A 20,874-nucleotide genomic window follows, 5' to 3' on the forward strand; every position below is an offset into this window, starting at 1 on the left:
AACCGTTAGTTCGTCTGTTTGTTACCATATCCTTTAAAAAACCTTGAAAATATTTTTGTTTCTTACGCACTTTTGTATCTCTACGCACGTTACTTAACAATTATTCAAGTTAAGTTAACTAAACTTAACAATTATTCATTGTAAAGTAAACATCTCCTGAGGATGCTCAAGTTTCGGAGCGAAACGTGCGTGGATACACCACGGAAGATCTGTTTGGTGTGGAGTATATGGATTGAAGAAATTATAAATTCCACCACACAGATTCTCCTGATTTTCACGGAGTATAGCAATTTAGGCTTAATTTTCATAATTTATCAGTGATTTCCGCAAAGTTATGCTTCTATCTAAGATATATTATAATGTATTTCGGGTATTAAAACAAATTAGGTAGAGATTAGAAGTAGAGATAAGTATTTTTTTTATTTTTACATACAAAATGTATCGTTATGTTGTGACATACTAAGATGGTAATGGGCATATATGTTAGGGGCAATTGCAGTTATAGGATATATATATATACCTAAGAGCCAACCCCCTAATCGGTTTCTCCGCTACACCGTAGCGGAATAATTATTCGGTTTTCGGCACGTCTTTGTCGCTGGGGGATTTAACTAGCCACGGCCGAAGCCTCCCATCAGACAAAAATGATCTTCTACGGATTTGACATGTCCCAGAATAGATAGCTTCAAGAAGGAGTCAAGATGAAATAATCAAGTTAAATGCAAAATTATTTTCGTGTAATACGTAAAACGGGGCCAACATTATAATAAATAATAAATGAACAATATGTTTGAAAATTTGAATAATGAACCCATAAAAAAATAATAAAATTTAATAAGAATATGGGCCGTGACAATATTAATATTAGAAGAAAAAATAAACACGACGTTGTACAGTTTAACATACAAATTTACATAAAATTGGTAATTCATTCAAGGCGTATTGTTTATTATTTTATAACAAAAATCTTTATATTTTTATATAAAACGTAAGCTTATAGAAAAATCCCTATATGATATTAAGGATTGCTCAACCAATAAAAAAACATAAATAAGAACTTCTCTTAATTCATAGCTTAATATTAAATAACTGTGAGATGGTGATAAAAAAACGTCGACAAATTTGTTGTGGGCTCTTCTTGGACACGACACGAGGACACGTCTCACGTCACACTCGGGACACGTTTGTAACCCTCGTAGCTTAAGATTTAAGTGGGAAAACGTAGTTATCAACGTCACCTCACAACTATGTAAACATCTGTTGTGTATAAAAGCTTCATAAGTGCCTGTGATAGACGTAAATGAATAAAGAATTTTTGAATTTGAATTGTTTCGATGAAACCTAATCACGGCACATGGCATGCGCCAGAGCGGTGAGCAATAAAATCACGATCACGGCTCATTGGGCTTTGCACACTTGAATGGAAGTAGCGGAACCTCCACGAACACGTTTATGCACAAGGGCTTTTTCACTTTACAATAGTGCTCTTGAGTAAACTGACGATTCTTACTCCATTATCAGGAAATGACGGCATCCTTGCTGACAAGATTTCGTTCGAGTTCTTAGGATACTGCGAAACATGTTAGCGGATAGTCAGTACTACCCGTAGAATACAATAGAATAGAATATATTTATTTATAATTATAATAGTTGTTATAAGGGAGTAATATTATGATTTAATAAAAAAATTATACTTACTGTATAATTTTTCGATCCAACGGGTCAGACCAGAGAAAATTTAGAAATTATAAAATCACAAATTACCCCAGCCGGAGATGGAACCCAAGACCTCCGCTTCCTCGGACCTACGAAAAGCGCTCACCACTGCGCTACGAGATCGTTGTTATTTGTATTTATATTGGTCACACTCACATACGTGCCGAGTGTAAGTTCACTTATGTTTGTATTCTCATAAACTTTTTGTTTATTAATAAACCAACGAAAAATATATTTTTCTAGGGAAATATTATCATTATTTTTTTGTACTTGTTACTTATAAATCGGGGTGAAAGCCGTTATTGTAAATCTGAGCTCGATGAAGTAAACTCCATTCAGCCTATTGTATTCGCAATCAAAGAAAACTGTAAACATTAAGAATTAAAGCGAGACTGAGAGACAAAACCGTTTTGAAACGCCGAGCTTTTGTAAACTCGATACTTGAATTAAGATGTTCTTCTTCTTTAAGTATTTAGGTATCCAATATTTATTTAAGCTTTTCTCTTTAATGGTATTCGAAAAGGTTTTCAGTTCAAAGTTTATTTTAAGAGATAAAAGAAAAGAAAATCCATTATGGGCTTAATATTTAAATCCTCCGTTTAACCTTAAACAATTTTAAAGGTGAGATAGACGTCTTACTGTAAAAATTTGTAGATTTTAAATAAACAATTAGTGTATTCTATTCAAATTCAAAATTCATTTATTTCAAGTAGGCTTTATTTATAAGCACTTTTGAAACGTCAAGTCAGTCTGTTTGTAGGGACTCTACCACCGGTTCGGAAGGCAGATTCCACTAAGAAGATCCGGCAAGAAACTCAGCAGATTGCTCTTTTCCAACATCATTTTATTGTTTAACAATCTTTAGAATTTTCTGTTTTGTGAGAGATGAGAGCGGAGGGGCCTGCTTCCAAGCAGCCCCCTCCATGTAGTAACCACGATTTGTTAAATGAGTGCTTTAATATATTGTTTAACGGTAGGTTTTATTTTATTTATTTTCATACGTACTTTTATCTAAGAAATAAATTAATAAAGCAGGTATCATCAAAGATAATAACTAGTATATCGAGGGTTATATATTTTATACCCATATATTATGGGTAGTGTGTCAAATGCGATTTTGTAAAGTGTTTATCTTGACTTCATTATCTGACGGGGCGATAAGTGAGTGCATAAGAAACACTCTATTTTTGGCGAACGCGTCATCGGCCGGTTTAACGCTGTTTGTTACATGTATCCTTGCTCTTGATATTTTGTGCGGTTACCTCATTATTTTTACTCTTCTCTCGTCTCAATACCATGCACTCATTTTTTAAGAAATATTTCTCTATTTAAGAAACTATTTCTTTAAGAAATATATCTCTATAGGGAATCTCCGGATTGACCTGGCGAGTAATCCTGTAAAGTTTGGTGACGATCGGAGCACTCCTATTTTTGAACTGTCAAACTGTCAAATACAGCTTTTATTTACTATGATGATATTCTATTGTTGGGTGTACATGGGTGAAGATAATGATCTTCACCCGCTCGAGAAGAGAATAGAAGAGAATGAAAACGTAGAGAAATAAATGATTTAATATATTATGAGACTTAAATTAAATATTTAATGATGTAGGTTTATTGTTTAAATAAAATAAAGCAAAAACTAGCCCGATGAAGTGGGCTGGGTACGCTAGTATATATATATTATTGAACATTGTACTATGACTCAAGGTGATTCAGTATTGTGAATAAAATATGTATCAAAAATAAGAAATTAAACATTCTTGATTTAACTAATCTTTATTCTCACTATTGTTTTATATACGTACGTCTACTTTGTTATTAATGTCTGTGAAAATGTTCTTATTTTATTGTGTTTATACAAAAATATAGAACAAAATGTACCTTATTTACAATGTTTTATGATTTTAGTTATCTCAGAATGTACACTCTATCTTTGCGATATTATTTATTTTAATGTTGATAAATTGAAAAACTGTTGTTGTTTGTTTATTTTATATTTATTGATACGGAAAGTATTTGATAACCGTTTAAGGCGTTGACGTTTATAAAAATTGTCATCTACATCACATGGATTTAGGTCTGGTTTATGTTTGAACGGCTGAGTGAGATCGTGAGCGATGATGCATTCTAAACGAAATGCGCCAACCTTGAAGGCGTATGGTCGGTAAAAAATTAAATAGAAATTAAATTTTATAGAAACTATTTATGCTAATATTTTATTTCCTCCGTGTCATCTTAATTTTACAGCAAATTATTATTCACATTTGACATGATTTTTAAATTGCATTCGAGTAAAACATGGCGATTGTATTTAATTATTTTTTGCTAGTAGGTATATAGCCTACTAATTGAAGACGGTGTAGGATATAAATGCTTTTAAGACTGAGGAAGATCTCGGTAAAAAACAGCATTTCTTCAATAGATCACGCAGTTCGAGCAGTAGAACAAAGGTATAGGTACCATTCAAACATTAATTATAATATCCTTACAAAGAGTATACAAACAATCGTAAGGGTTTGAAGTAAGTTTAGTTTTACCTTTAGCTAAGCGGATACAAACCCATGCATGATAATATTATAAAGGTATTCGTTACCATTATTGGCTTAAGAGATATTTATAGCTGTAGCTTAAATACGGCATTTTAATGCTTCCGGAGTAACATGGCGACGGTGCTTTGCGTTTCAGCACGTTATACTTTTCAGCGAAATAATGCCAAAAAGGAAACGGCGGCGGTAAAGTAAATTAGTAATTAAATTATTTTAGGTTTCGTATATCAACTGACCTTCCGTTATTATGACGCTTCGATTATGACACATAGTTTTCAGCTTCCTATGATTGAATACTTTGATTTAATGTTACATTATTTATGTATGTTATTAGATGGTAATAATTGAAGTAAACTTTGATAATGATTAATAGGTATTTGTTGATAGGCTTACACGATATTATTACTTATCGCTTAGAAAGAGAAATGTGCCAACGGTGCTTTGTGTTAATTAGTCAATACATAATTTTAGTTATCATTTATGAACTGACCTCCCGTAATTATGACGCATCGATTTTGACACATGAGTTTCAGCTTGCTATTATGACTGATTATGATTACATAGGTGTTATGTTTTAACGTTATCATGTTATTAGACTTTAGTATACAAACTTTGACTTAAATAAACTTTGCCCTAATGCAGGCATTTGTTAATAATACTGGCTTACAAGATATTATTAGCTATAGCTTATGGAACGCATTTAAATGTTTCTGGAGAAACAGGCCATAAACGCTTAGCGTTTGCTAATATTTTCTTTTCCCCGAAATAATACCGAAAAGCAAAGCGGCGGTAAAGAAAATCAGCCATTACCTAATGTTTAGTTTTTCTTTATCACCTGACCTTCCGTAATTATGACGCTTTCATTTCGACAGATAGTTTTCGAATTCCTACGATTTGTTTCATTTTATGACATTTAGGTTTGTTATTAGACGTTAGTATATAAACTCAAAAAAAATTTATCTAACGTAACAATTTTGCAAAAGCTTTAATCTTATCTATTTTTTTAGATATTTCTTAAGTAATGCATTTTAATGCTTCCGGAGAAACATGATGACGGTGCTTTGCGTTTCAGCACGTTTCTACTTTTCCCCGAAAAGGAAACGGCGGCGGTTGTTACATTTTCATTACATTATGAAAGGTATCATTTATCAACTGACCTTCCGTAATTATGACGCTTTAATTTTGACCCATAGTTTCCGGCGCACCATGCTCTAGTGCTTCTGTTTTATGTTGTTTAACTTAAGTTTGTAGGCTTTGATAATACTAAGGGGGTATATTAATATATTTAAGCGGTAATTATTTAATACAGCTTATATACGACCAATTATAGCTTCCGGAGTAACATAGAGTAACATAGTGGTTTCGTCGCATTGCGTTTCAACGCGTATTTAGTTTATCCCGAAGATTTTTAAATGGAAACTGCAGCGGTGGTAACGAGAATTAGGAATTCCATAATTTTGGATTCGCTGATCAAATGACCTTCCGTAATCATGATGCTTTAATTATGATACATGGAGTTTCCGGTTCGCTATGCTAGAATGCTTTGGTATTCTTGATTATTACGTAAAAGGAGTTTTTGCCGGCGCGTTCATTCGTATACCTACTAACAGTAAACGAGTAATCTTAACAAATACATTTTTAATGATTTATCTGACGGTATATCAGACTCAACGGTATCATTATTGAAATGTAGAGAATAATAAAATCGTTAACGTTTATTGTGTACCTGTATAATATAATTTTTAAATTAAACAAACATTTTATATCTATATTTTTTTTTAATGGCCGTTTTGGTGTTTTAGGTGTAAATAAAATAATAACTAAATGGCATCTGTCTAAATTGAATTCGGAAGTATAAAATAGAGGTCCCCATTGAATTCAATTGTCTCAATTAGCCAAGCCGGCTTAGAAAAACTACGGCACGTCACGGATGACGCAACACAAAACGCCGGCACGCAAAAAATAAATACAGTACCTACAAAACAAGATCACAAACCATTTTCCAATTTACCAATTGGTGTAGTTATTATGGCAAAGCACAAATATCAATATAACAACACAATTGCTGGGAAGAAAAAACTGATAATAAGCTACTTTCTCGAAACTAACATCTTTATAACCGGGTGAAAGTAATCGAGCGCAAAAACTCCCGTATATATCGCGTGACACCTGTCAATTTTACAGATCTAACACTCTGAATTCCTGGACTCCTAGAACCAAACTTCCGTTTGGTGACAATATACCTACGTCTATTGGTTATAATTTACAGTCTTGGCAAGAAACTAACAAAGCACTGCGAGAAACTCCCAAAAGGTTGACAGGAACGAATATCACAGACCAAAATGTAATTAATAATCACAAGAACAAAAAGGATATCCGCCTAGATGTCAGGGTTCCTGCTCAAACCGGGACGGAATCGTTTTTGGAATTCCCTCTAAAAACTATAGTTTTTCCGTTGACTAATATAATTATCACCATCACGGCACTGGTTACAAATGTTTTTCTGACGATTCTCCTGTTGGAGACACTATGTGGAGTTTGAGTTTTTGAGTGAGTTAAGTGCTCCACCTGGACGTATGGGTACGTACCTTTGACGAGCCGCTGCAGTATGATCTCCTTGTGCTCATGAGTGTGGGGCTCGCCGATGACGGCCAGCAGGTAGCATCCCGTGAGCGGGCTCGGCGGGGGCACGGAGGCCGACACCTCCGTCCCCAGGGACAGAGACCGGTCCTCGTCGTGATCCATCGCCGACGGCGGCGCCGGCGCGTTCGCCGACGGTTCGCCCAGTGCAAGCGTCCTGAAACGACCGCTTCGGACGACGACTCCGCACGGAATGCCTTCAAACTCCCGGTGTCGAGCCGCCTGCGTGCGCAAGCCCCAACAATCGACCGAGCCCGATGCGCAGCACGCAGACGCGTCGACGACGACGTCTAGTTCCAACCCCAACTTTCTCTCTCACTTGGCGCTATACTTTCTCTTGCAGCGTGAGCGAGACGGCGCGCTCGTAGGGCGTATACAGGAGGCTCCGGCTCCAGGCTGAGCAGCGCACACGTCTGCATTGCGTCTAAACAAGCCGGCTGAATAACCTCGTGCCTCAGCTGTTGGCCAAAGGTTGTTGCAATCGATAATGATATAATCTTGGCAGCGCGGCGATGTTTGCGGATGTCTGAATGCTGGCCACTTGCGTTATTGCCTTCCGTATTCCGCCGTCTAGTAGGGTGAACGATCATTTCCCCTCTGTAACCTCTCGAAGGGTAAGTTGCCCTTTTTCAGAGGCTTGCTAAGTTTTATTGATAACCAATTTGGGATTGACTGCAATATCGTCTGATGATCTTATCATTTTCTTTTAATACAAATATAGACATTAGAATGGTACAAGTGCCTTATCGCTTTGGTTCGACGTGTTTTTTTTAATTCCTAAACTTTTAATTTGGAAGCAAGTAGATTTCATTCTTATCATTCTGAGAGGAGAAATGTGCCCTGTAGTGGGCCAGTAATCAGTTGACAGTGACGATGATGATATTTATTGAATCCATACCAAAACGGTTTCTACGCAAGATCACGATGAAGGTAGATCTCTGAGGTAGAAGGTAGATAACCAAAGAGTCTACCACCAGACCTGAGCCGGAATTCGAACTCCCCGCTGCGCCATCATCGTCATCTTATTAACCAAAAATGACTTACTCTTTCTCTAGTTCAATTTTCTGCAAGGCTATAAAGGATTATTTCTGATAAAGAAATCCCTGATAAGCCAGCAATGCATAGCCAGTTCCCCTTGCGTAATGATAAGTCTTATAAAGTAAAGGCTCAAGGTTCGATCCTCGATGAAGACAATTTAAGAATTTAAAATTTCTGAATTTTCTCTCGTCCGTTCTTGTGAGAGGCTTTGGCCGTGGCTAGTAACCACTCTATCGACAAAAACTTGCTGCGAAGCGATTTAACGTTCCGGTACGATGGCGCGTAGAAACTGATTGAGTGTATTGGTTAAAAATAACTGTCATACTCCTAACAGCTCAGCTCGCTACCATCTTAGACTGCAACAGCACTAATCAAAAGCTAACTTGTAATGTATTAAAAAAAAATCGCATTATATGCTTGCTCGTTCATTTTATTTATTTCTGTTTCATTTCATTTCGTTATCCATTCAAATATTATAAATTCAAAAGAGTGTTGGTCTGTCTGTCCTTAACGCCCCATCTAAACATTCAATCAACTTTATTTTTGGCATTGACTTAGTTGACTTACATTTTTATTTAACTTAGTACGGAGAGTTATATAGTTGATAGGAACATTATTCTTTTTACACCATATATCTTATCAAAGTAACCAAACGACATATACAACGCGGGTAACCCCGAGCAGTTAGGTATTTAAAAAAAGATCTAGCAAAAACTGTGTATTTTATGTGATAGGCTATTCGTGCACGCTCTCCTTGGTGGGAACGAAACTTTATTGGCTTCTCTGTTTTCCATTCACTAGGCTGTACTATGAATTTCCCTTTGCAAGCTATTTCCAGAGGGCAACTTGTTCTTTTCTGAGCTAAGGGCCGGAAAACTCGAATGACCGGCGGGCAATTTGTAGCAGTGAACAGCAGAAATTATTATGCCGCCACATTTTGTGCTTTTATTACAATTGTATTACAATTTTTTTTCACGTTACAATATTATCTTTGAAAAGATTAGAAATAGTGAAGCTATCGAAGATTTAGAAACTCAAAAGAAATACAAAGTATCAATACTTACGTAAAATTCAAAATTCAAAATTCATTTATTTCAAGTAGGCCTAATATAAGCACTTTTGAAACGTCAAGTCTGTCTGTTTGTAGTGATTCTACCACCGGTTCGGAAGACAGCAAGCTACCGAGAAGAAGCCGGCAAGAAACTCAGCACGTATCAATGATATAGTCCGTCGCGCTCTGGCCTCTGCGTCTATTCCTTCACAATTGGAACCTCCCGGTTTGTCCAGGGATGATGGCAAAAGACCAGACGGTATGACTATAGTACCGTGGTCGATGGGGCGTGCGCTGGTGTGGGGTGCGACCTGCGTTGATACGTTGACTCTGGGCCCAAAGTCTTCCGACACGAAAAATTTTATCAACATTGTGTTCCAAAAATTGGTCCTTACGTCTGGTGACCCAAGAGCTGGCTCTTATTGAGCCCAACGGCTGTCTAGCAATTCAAAGGGGCAAAAGCGCCAGCATTTTGGATACGATGCCCATAAGTGATTAGTTAGACGGCTTATATTTATTGTAAATATTAATTTTAGTTTATAATTTTTTTTTTTTTAATATATTTTTCGTCGGTTTAGTTAAATGTTTATACTTACGTTCTTAATATTACAAATGCTAGTTTATTTGTTTGTTTGTCCTTCCTTAGCACCCTATCTAAGCAACTAATCGATTTGATTTGTAGCATATAGTTAGTTGAAAGCACAAAGAGTAACATATGCTACTTTTGATCCTGGAAATGCATTAAATTCTCCAGGGTGGTTTACAGGTACATTGGCATTTTTACAAATATCGTTTTTGCATATATATTTTATACAGCGTGGGGCGCAGTTAGTTAGGTATTAAAGTTTTGTCAGTTGAAATCTAAGTTTGCTGATGTTTTGAAACATAACTCGGTGTGCTCTGAATTTCCTATCCGAAGAAAAAAATACATTTTGTATATCTGGTCCGAAGACGTTATCTTACGGTTACATTTTAATACTTTGAAAAAACTCTATACTCAAGGAGCACAGCTTTTTGTCGCTTTTCCAACTGTCTTACCCTTAAGTTCTTAGGTCACATCTCAAGATGTAACAATATATTAATTAATCATCTGTGACATACATTTTCCTAGCATTTTCCCGTTAAATTCTACTATCTATGGCAGCTGTCACTATGTCGCTCTGGTTTATCTTCTGGTTTATGACCTGTGCAATCATAACCTTTTATTCTATACAAAAGGATGGCGGCAACTTCGTGTCTGTATAATTTTGGGAATCCCTTTTGTATCCCGTATGATTTAGACGTTTTGCCGCGGTGAGGGTTTAGGCCCTCCACAAAGCAAGCTACAGGCAAAGCCAAAAGCAAATAAATGTCAAGATACCATAATTTCATGTATTTTTATATTTTATTTGTATTTATATGTAATATATATATATATTATAGTTATATTTATATATATATTTAATTTATATATTTGTATAACTTTAAATCTTATTTATTGCACCACCTACCTCTTTTCTATGTTTTTTCCTTTTACGTCATTGGTTGCCTGGAAGAAATCGCTATGTAGCGATAAGGCCACCAAATTGTACTCTCTTGATATGTATTTATATATCTGTAACTACTTTTTTCTTTGGTGTACAATAAAAGTGTATTCATTCATTTATTCATTCATACCATGGCTGTATCTACCAAAGTAAAAAAATATTTTCTAAAAGGTGTGTAAAACAAACTTCTTTAATTATAACGAGAAAACAGAATACCTATTTTGATGGATATTTAATCTAACCCCAAAATAAGCGTAGCTTCTGCTATGGATAAGTATATTGGTGATATATATTTTTATGAACAATATAAATTAATACTTATAACTAACAATATAAATTAATACATATAAACACCCAGACACTGAAAAACATTCATGTTCATCACACAAAGATTTTCCAGTTGTGATATTCGAACCCACGGCCTTGGGCTCAGAAAGCAGGGTGGCTGCCCACTTCGCCAATCGGCCGTCTCAGATAAAAGTTCTCGTACCTTCAACAGACCATTCAATAAATGAACATTTGTTAAAGAATGGACGGAAACTCGAAATACCACTGTTTAAACCCCAGCTCTCGAACTATTGTTAAATTTAAGCATGTCTTAACTGATTCATTGGTTATGGTATGAATGTTAGAAGTACAAATCTCAAGGTCCTTTGTTCGATTCCGGGTGTAGCCAAAATAATATATTTATTTATTAATTTTATTTAAACTCTTTTTCTGTACACCACTACAAACTGGAGTAGAATAAAAAAAGGCGGCCTTATCGCTTAAAAGCGATCCCTGCCAGGCAACCTTAGGATTAGGAGAACACGAGCGTGAACAAATAGGTGGTGTAACATTATAAACCTACATTGAAATAACAACTTACACTTTCATATCCTCTCCCAAAAAAACCGAGCTTAACGTCGGGATAAAAAGTATCCTATATTACTTCTAACACTTCCAAGAATATGTGTACAAAGTTTCATGAGGATCGGTTAAGTAGTTTTTGCGTGAAAGCGTAACAAACAAACTTACATTGGCATTTATAATAAGGAAGGAAGGAAGGATTATTGGTATGTTCCAATTACTGGGAAGTTGGTATGTTGGTTGGTATCTATAAACAGAGCAACACTTGCAATGCAAGGAAGTCTTAAAAAGTACCTCCCTGTATCCATCGACCTGAGACGTAGGTTTAAGTCTCATGTGCATGAATTACACCGGCAAGTACTTACAATATGAGTACCTTCAAATCAAGAGTGAATAGGCATCTTCTAGTCAAGCGCGCTCCACCTTAGGCTGCATCATCGGTTGATGGTAACTGATGAGAGATGTTCTTAGAAAACTCTGGAACTACTACGGACTGAGTATAACTACGTCCCACTTTGTCTGGTTGGAGGCTTTGTCCGTGGCTAGCTACAACCATACCGACACAGACGTGCCGCTCAGCGATTAAGTGTTTCGGTGCGATGTCGTGTAGAAACTACCTAACAGGTTAGCCCGCTACCTACCTTAACTTGCATCATCATTTACTACCAGGTGTGATTGCAGTCAAGTACTCGTCTATAAACATAAAAAATTTTGGAAAATCCAAAAGTGCACGACTCATTAATAAAATAGCTATCCAATTATTTGTCAATAAATAACGAAAAAAAAACACATGAGTCGTGCAAAAAAAAAAGAAAAAAAAAAAATTTAAAACAGCTGTACGAGGAAAGTGATGCACAGGCGCCCCTGGTGGAATAAAATGTACATAATATCTATAGATATAGATATATCACCATCCATGTTAATTTTACATGGATATATATAGATATACAGTCTTGCAGTTTTCGTTTTTTATTAATTGCAATTAAACTACACTGAATTAATTAATCATTCGCTTTCAGTGACCTACAATCGTCGATTAGATTTTTTTTTTTTTAATTTAACTTAAATAATGGATTTTTTCACAAGTGTTTTTGGGTTTCACACATGACGGACAGGAAATTTTTTTGACCTATTTTGGTGTTTTTTTCCAATTCTATTGCAGTAAATCAATTTTTTAAAAGTATGGAATTAATCTCCATTAAATTATGTCGACAATAGTATGCAAAATATCTTGATTCCGTGAACTAACAAGGCTATAATAATAAAAATAGCCGCCGAAATGAGGCGAAAAAAATTTTTCAATCGTAAAGCATTCTCTGATGCTTCGCATCATGAGTTGTGCAAAAAGGCAACCACACCCTTCAGATCGGAACGTAGCAATGCCTGGCGCCAGAAATGCCTATTTCTGGCGCCAGGCATTGCTACGTTGCAGTAGTAGTACCCCGGACGAGCACAAAAATCTCTACTACCACTAAAAATGGTCATGATGAAGATGACATTTTAATATATCATGAAATGATTATGATATGTTAATTAATGATTTTCTTGTTTTTTTTTCTTCCACTACAAATAAGCCCTTGACTGCAATATCAGCTGGTGTTAAGTGATGATGCAGTCTCAGCTGGTAGCGGGCTAACCTGTTAGGGAGTATGGTATGGTTGAAATCAAGAAATTGAATTGACGATTGAATGAAAGTCCATAAACGCTTTTAAATTATTACCAATGCCATAAATAAGCACTTTAATACGCGATACCGTATTAACTCAGCAGTTAGCCACTGTCAGCAAAACATGTAATCCATTTATATCTGATGGAGGCCTTCGGAAAATCGTTACTCAAACTTTTTTCCAACCGTCTTACAAAATGAGAGGCTTATGATAACGACTTATGCCCGTTTTCACTAACGACAAGGTAATGCCTAAATTATTAACGCCTAATCTAAGGAAATTCCTAGACATACATCAACCGTTCACCAATAGGTATAACCTAATAATTGACAAAAGTTTTTTTTTTTATAGAGATAGCCTAAATCGTTATGCGTTCTAATAAGCGATGCCTAGGTTTAGAGGAAACCGGCAGTGGCATGCACTTCATATAAGCACAAACGCACTGCCTAGGCTGAATTTTATATAGAACTCGTATAGAAGGAGAATTTTTGCAATTGCTTTTTATGCAATTGACCTGCTGAATGCATAACCTGGTAAGGTACCCGGTGCACGCCACTGGAAACCGACATAAGACACCGGGAGGTAGACCAAAATGGAAAACTTATTACGAGTCCTTCACCTGAGAGAGGTCCTTGCTAATGAAATATTAAAACAAACAATGAACCAATTTTTCAATATAATAAAAAAATGTTTTAACTAAATTATTGTATTGGTAACTGTGTAGATGCTTTTTTATTTTTATTTATTTATATCACTTGCTTTAAGTGAAGGAAAACTTCGTGAGGAAACAAAACTGAGAGTTCTAAATAATGTTCAAGTACGTTTTAGGTATACCAATCCGCACTTAGCCGGCGTGGTGAACTTCGGCCTAAATAAAGCCTTGGGGGAGACCTGGATTTTTCCTCTCAGAATGGGAGGGATGATGATGATCAATTTAGTAAAATATCTGGCACGTATCAAATTGTAGTTATCAAAAGTTGAACTATTATCAAAATTAAGCTTAATTTGCTATACTCCGCGAAAAGCAGGAGAATCTGTATGGTGTAATTTATAATTTCTTCAATCCTTATACTCCACACCAAACAGATCTTCGGCAATATACCCTCTACGCACGTTTCGCTCCGAAACCGGAGCATCCTCAGGAGATGTTGACTTTACAATGAATAATTGTTAAGTAACAACAACAATTAACAATTATTCATTGTAAAGTCAACATCTCCTGAGGATGCTCCGGTTTCGGAGCGAAACGTGCGTAGAGGGTATATTGCCGAAGATCTGTTTGGTGTGGAGTATAAGGATTGAAGAAATTATAAATTACACCATACAGATTCTCCTGCTTTTCGCGGAGTATAGCAAATTAAGCTTAATTTTGATAATATATCATGGATTTCCGCAAAGTAACGCCTGCTTCTATCCAATATTTAAAAGTTGAACTGTCCACCCACTAAAAAAATACTGGCAGTCTCATTAATTTCATAATATTTGTTTATTTTGCTATAACATACCTACACTTGTTTTAAGAGACGCAAAGTTACTGATTTTTAAGTTACAAACATTCCATTAAAAGGGCTGGCTGAGTAAGTCAAGAAGTTTTGCGAGTTTGAGCTTTAAAAGCTCTTGAACTTCAATTTTACCCTTACTTTATAGTATTCAAATAAAACTCTACAATTGTTTTGAGGTTTGACTTATTTTGGCGATTTATAAAATCAAATAAATATGCAATATTTTGGAAGAGGTGATGAGCAGTTGTATTTATGTAATTTTGCACTAAAAAGAGTGATTTTTTTACATTAAAAGGTGACTAAAACACAGGAAACAAATATTATTTTGTACAGCATTTTTAAGTTTAACATTTGTAAGGAAAAGAACAACCGCTGAGTTTTTTTCCGGCTTCTTCTCGGTAGAATCTGCCTTCCGAACCGGTGGTAGAGTCACTACACACAGACAGATTGTATGAATGAATGAATTTTGAATTTTGATTTTTTTGTAAAGTCTGTGCCAAGTAAACAAACCAGCTTTAAATCTTATCTTCACGCATTTTGCTTCAATTTATTTTCGCCATAACCCGTTCAATAATGCATGATATGTAATCAAATGATCTAGCCAAAGTTTCGAATTAATAAAGTTACATTACATTGTATGAGTCATTTCCAGTCTACCCTCGACCCTCGTAAAATGTTACGAGGAAAGGGTGAGCCAGGGGTGAATGACGTCACATCCGTCCCGCCGGTGGATATCGATATCCGTTTTCGGAATTTGTTATATACAGAATGTTTAAAACAACGGCCTTTATATTATACGCTTGAAACACACAGCGGTCATATAGGTATATAAAATTGAAGATATAGAGAAAGGGGGCACTCACATCTGTATATTATAAAAGTATTTATGTATACTATTCATAATTTTTTTTATCAGTTATCTTAGTACCCATGACACAAGTTTCGCTTACTTTGGAACAAGATGGTGAAGTGTGTAAAAAAAAACTAGTTAAGAATTAACAGGAAGAAACAATTATCTCACGTAAAACAGACACTTCAAAGGTTTTGGGAGGAGCTTAAAGACTAATGACATAATACTCAAAGTCGTCTGTGAAGCGATACCTAGTACCATAATTGATTATTGGCGGTCTGTTCATCAGGACAGAAATAAAAAAACATCGATTAAAAACTATTATTAGGTATTATAAATTAAAACGCGCTTTGAAAACTGATAAAGAAATAGTTTTAATTAGGGCACAAATAATTGCAAGTACTTTTTGTCGTCTAATGGACATTGAGAATAGTCATAGCAGTTTTCGGATCCAGACCAGAGCTAATGTAGAAATGACAAATTCCGCAAACTGCAATTTCTGGGCCCTCAAAAACCTTCAATATTCAAATCCCATGATTGCAGTCAAGGCTAGCTAGCTTGTAGTAGAATAAACCAAAAATTTATTGTGTTTTTCAGTCAAGAAAATTCTCAGTAACAGTTACGCCTGGGGCGGGAACAATTGGCGTTCTGCCACCCCCGTGCCTCCGAGAACTCGTTACCGTCGCTCCCGATTATTATCAGCGACATGTGATAATCCAAGCCGCATCAAAGCAGCATAGACAGTCTTAGCTCAGAATCACTTCCTTCAACGACTGAGGAGGTCTATGCAGTGCACTTCATACCTGCAACAAAGCACTACCTACCCTAAATAATACCTCCCTCTTAAAGTAAGAGGTTTTTTTTTTAAATTGTTTGACAAGTTTTTGAATTATGCTGGTCCCTGGTCTAAAACCACGCTGCACAAGCGCGACACTCGTCGTCGACGTCTATGCCCCAGCTGAAGGAATTTTTGGGTGCCCGTTTTCTGAATTCCTGATAATTTAATTTTCTATTAGTAAAGAATTCGGTAAAAACGGTCCGGTAGTTTCGAAGCCTATTCGGTACAGACAAACGAAAAAAAAAATTTTCAACATAAACATGCTTTTAAGTTTTTTTATTTAATTTACTAGCTTTAACGGTGAACGAAAATGTAGTTAGGAAACCTGCGTGCCTGAGAGTATCTCCATAATGTTCATAGGCGTGTGAAGCCCATAAATCCGCACAAGGCCAGCGTGGTGGGTTAAATACTTAGAAAATACATATAAACACCCAGACACTGAAAAACATTTATTCTCATCACACAAACATTTTCCAGTAGTGGGAATCGAACCCACGGCCTTGGGCTCAAAAAGCAGGGTCGCTGCAAACTGCGCCAATCGGCTGCCAATAAAAATATAGACATTACGAAAATTACTTGTTGAGTTACCGAGCGCAATAGAGGAGTAGGTATAGCTTCGCGCTCCGTATTGAGATATCTTGCAGATGCGTTATCAAGACATTACGTCATTCGCGATTATGTTTATCATGTTTGCTAATGCACTGGGCGTCACTTCACCGGATTACAAAATGCTACTGTGCGCTACGACCTATTGTCTACCAAATATCTTGTTAAGATTAATCGATACGAAATTTATTCACATACATAAAATTATAATGTATGTCTGTCATTATCACCATATCAATCGATTTGTGGACTTTCGTAATTTGGTCTAGCCAATGGCAGAGCTTGCTTTTCGAGCCAACGGTTGTAAACGAATGCTCATTGGCCCCAGCCGATAGTGAATAGAATGTCCGCTATCGTGGTATAGAACATCATCATCATATCATCCGATAGACGGACATAGGTCTTTTGCAGGGGGTTCCAAATTCCACGGTTCTGTGCAGCTTGGTAAACAACATAATTCAAGTTAATTCGCCATTGTGAAGTTTTTGTGCAGTATGTGAGTCGAGTGTGGATCCAAATTAGAAGATTCGTTAGGCAGCGTTGCCACGCGCTGCCTTATCTCCCATACCATCGAAATACGACCCAACAGATCTCGGTTTTAATCGCCTCGGTACAACGGTATCTGCTTGTTGTCTAGACCAGTACCTAACATTTGAAGAGTTGAACCTATCCGTTTTACATCGGTGGAACGTGAAATCGAAATTCTTTTATTTTTATTATTATTCCACTACAAGTTAGCCCTTGACTGCATTTGGGGGCAAGTGATAATGCAGTCTAAGATGGTAGCGGGCTAAACTGTTAGGGAGTATGGTAGTCATACCCCTTTCGGTTTCTACGCGCCATAGCACCGGAACACTAAATCGCTTAGCGGCACGTCTTTGTCGGTAGGGTGGTAACTAGCCACGGCTAAAACCTCCCACCAGACCAGACCAGAGTAAAAATTCAGAAATTACCCCTGCCGAAAATCAAACCCAGGATAACTTGAATTCACAGCGCTCACCTTTGTGCCAGCGAGGTCGTCAAAAATTCGCGTTCCAAACCCAGAGTGACATAACCGGATCTGCACGGAAAGATTCGTATCGTTAGTTACTCTGTATGCACGCCAATGCCCGCTACCATCTTAGACTGCATAATATCTTACCACCATAAAGTGGCATAAAGAAACTATATTTCTTAAGACTGTCAAGTCTTCATGCAATTTCGGACGATATCATCTGGTTAATAATGGTCTGGAGTGAAGCCAACTGTGAAGAGCTTTTGATTGTTGATACGTCTAATGGACGGGCCGATGTTCTCTCATTATGTCCTATTTACTGCCACATATCGATGGGCAGTAGTTCGAATGTTAGGTCGTATCACGAGGTCCTGCATTCGATTTCTACCTCAACCCAAGAACGGTAGGGTTTGGTTTCTCTGCCACTAAGTTCATAGAACAAGCCCGGAGTAAGGAATGGAGGTTATTGCCCAGTGGTGGGGACTTCGGTCTAACTTTCGAGGCGTTCGATCCCCGACGCGCACCTCTAAATACTAAATAAATATACTACGACAATACACACATCGCCACCTAGCCCCAAAGTAAGCATAGCTTATGTGATGGGTACTAAGATGACTGATGAATATTTTTATGAATAATATACATAAATACTTAGAATATACATATAAACACCCAGACACTGAAAAACATTCATGTTCATCACACAAACATTTTCAGTTGTGGGAATCGAACCCACGGCCACGACTCAGAAAGCAGGTTCGCTGCCCACTGCGCCAGTCGGCTGTCGTATATACAACGTGTATCAAAATTAAGAATAAATAATGAAAGATGCATAAGTATATTTCATAAGGAATCACCCTTTAAAAATTTTAAATCAATTGAAGATTAACACGTGTATAGTACCTGATTTTAATTTTGCATGTGATGTTAGGGCTGTATCTGATTTCTTTCAGTAAAAACTAAGGCAGTTGTTTACTCAAAAACTATTAGGTTTATGTTTTCACAGACAAGTCTCAGAGACAGTACACAATATACCTCTGAAGCCTGTGGAGTATTATTTCGGTTTACATTTACACGTGGTATTAAATATACCAATATAAATAAATGCAAATTAAAAATTTCGAATCTGGCAGGGTTGGAACTCTCTGGCAATCGGCAATAAATGCCTTTGCTCACTAAGCCGCGGTTCGTTCCTTGCAGGGTGAATTTCTTGCATTTATATAGGCAATGGTTTTGATGTAACTTGCACTTGGGTGGGAAATCTGATTGGTCCGTCAATGATCCCTAACAATATTATAAATGTCAATGTATGTTTGTTACGCTTTCACGCAAAAACTACTTAACTGTTCCTCATAAAACTTTGTACACATATTCTTGGAAGTATTAGAAGTAATATAAGATACTTTTTATCCCGACATAAAGCTCGGTTCCTTTGGGAGGAGAGGGGATGAAAGTGTTTGACGATTTTACACCCTGACTCCTACAAATTATAACCGATTTGAATAATCGTATTATAGAAGTTGTAATATGTGTTTCATTTTGTCCAATCTTTGTATAGATCTGATGAATGTGGTTGAAGATAGAGGACAGAACTCCTCAGCGGGCAGCAGCAAACCCCTCATTTATGGCTTAGCCGAATACTTTTAATTTTTTTTTAGAACTACAACTAAATTGAATGCCACATCAAAAAACAAAATCAAACGCAGACGAAGTCGCGGGCAACAGCTAGTTACTAATAAAAATGTGTGTGTGTGTATAAGTGTACACCCGTAAGAAGTGAAACTTCTTTATGGCATATTTTTTTATTATTAGGTACAATTAATTGATGTTAACTAGATTAAGAGTCGTATTAATTAATAATTGCTAGTTTTAATAAAATTATTTACATTCATTGATATTAACAATCGAAAACCGAAGTTAACCTGAAATAACTTTAAAAAGATACCATAGTCACCCTCCATGTTTAATGTATTAGAAATAAATATAGCGCTTAACGGAAACATGTGACTTAGAAATGAAGATGGCGCATAACAGAAAAATATAAAATTTCTCCCATACGTCGATAAACAAGTTTAACTTCAAAATGGACACATTCAAAACGTTGTAATATAAAATAACTCTCTTTTTACGTAGCGACTTAACAAGACATAATCCGATAAATACAACAATGCGCCTTATTGTATTTTAATGCAATACAGAGCGACAGGTAAGTTGCAGCTATAAAATTTCGCGCAAATGTATAAAGTGAAACTGTCTCTCTGTGTTTTCGAACTGTTCATCCGCTGCACGTTCATTTAACGCATGGTGTTTAAGGAGCTAAAATAAGCATTTCTTAAACCATTATATTATTAGTTCAGGTATCTTTTTAGATAACTCGTTGTACTTCGCACAAATACGTATAATAGGCGCTTGTTTTCCGATATGGGATTTAGTAAATGGTATATGAAAAAAAATTGTGGATTTGCTACTTCTGGTGTACCGGCGCGGGACAGTCAGAGATATATGATTGAGAAGGTTGTTACATTTAATTTTGTTTTGTAATATTTTATGTAAAAACAGATCAAGAATATCCCGCCTGTTTCAAAGAGATGTCATTTTGAACACTGCCCATCGCTGATTATATGACTGTCTGTGTAAAAGCGCGCTCCTATAATGAACTACGCGAGTCCCGTGTTTGCACATCTCCCGCACAGATCGTTTAGCAGCTTGCAAAAGCTGCAAAACAAATTCATGCGCATGGCCACCAACTGCCCGTGGTTCGTGCGCAACTCTGACCTTCATAGGGACCTAGACCTCCCTACGATAGCTAGCTATTTCAAACGGCTCTCTAAAAGTTACTTTAAGAGAACCGAGTCTCATCCCAACCCGTTAGTGGTGAAGGTGTGTTCTTACACGCCCAATCCAAACGTCGATCCTAATAGGAGACGACCCAGACACGTCCTTGACGACCCCGACGACGAGATAACGACGGACAGCGCTCCTTATGCTAGGACTTTAGGGCTACACACCGACGACACAATAACCACGACACAGCGTCTTCGCCGGCGA

The 20,874-nt window shown here is 36.6% G+C and overlaps 1 protein-coding gene across 1 annotated transcript in view; it reads right to left on the minus strand.

Annotated features, from left to right (window-relative positions):
* LOC120632854 (microtubule-associated protein futsch-like) overlaps positions 1–7,079 on the minus strand; it is a 181,623-nt gene extending 174,544 nt beyond the window's left edge. The window contains exon 1 of the mRNA XM_039902891.1: positions 6,854–7,079. Within this exon, the coding sequence (XP_039758825.1) occupies positions 6,854–7,010 (157 nt within the window). The 5' untranslated portion in view covers positions 7,011–7,079. The remainder of the gene's footprint in view (positions 1–6,853) is intronic.
* Positions 7,080–20,874: the final 13,795 nt, after the last annotated feature.

Source organism: Pararge aegeria, chromosome 20 (genome assembly GCF_905163445.1).
Source record: "Pararge aegeria chromosome 20, ilParAegt1.1, whole genome shotgun sequence".
Lineage (NCBI taxonomy): Eukaryota > Metazoa > Arthropoda > Insecta > Lepidoptera > Nymphalidae > Pararge > Pararge aegeria.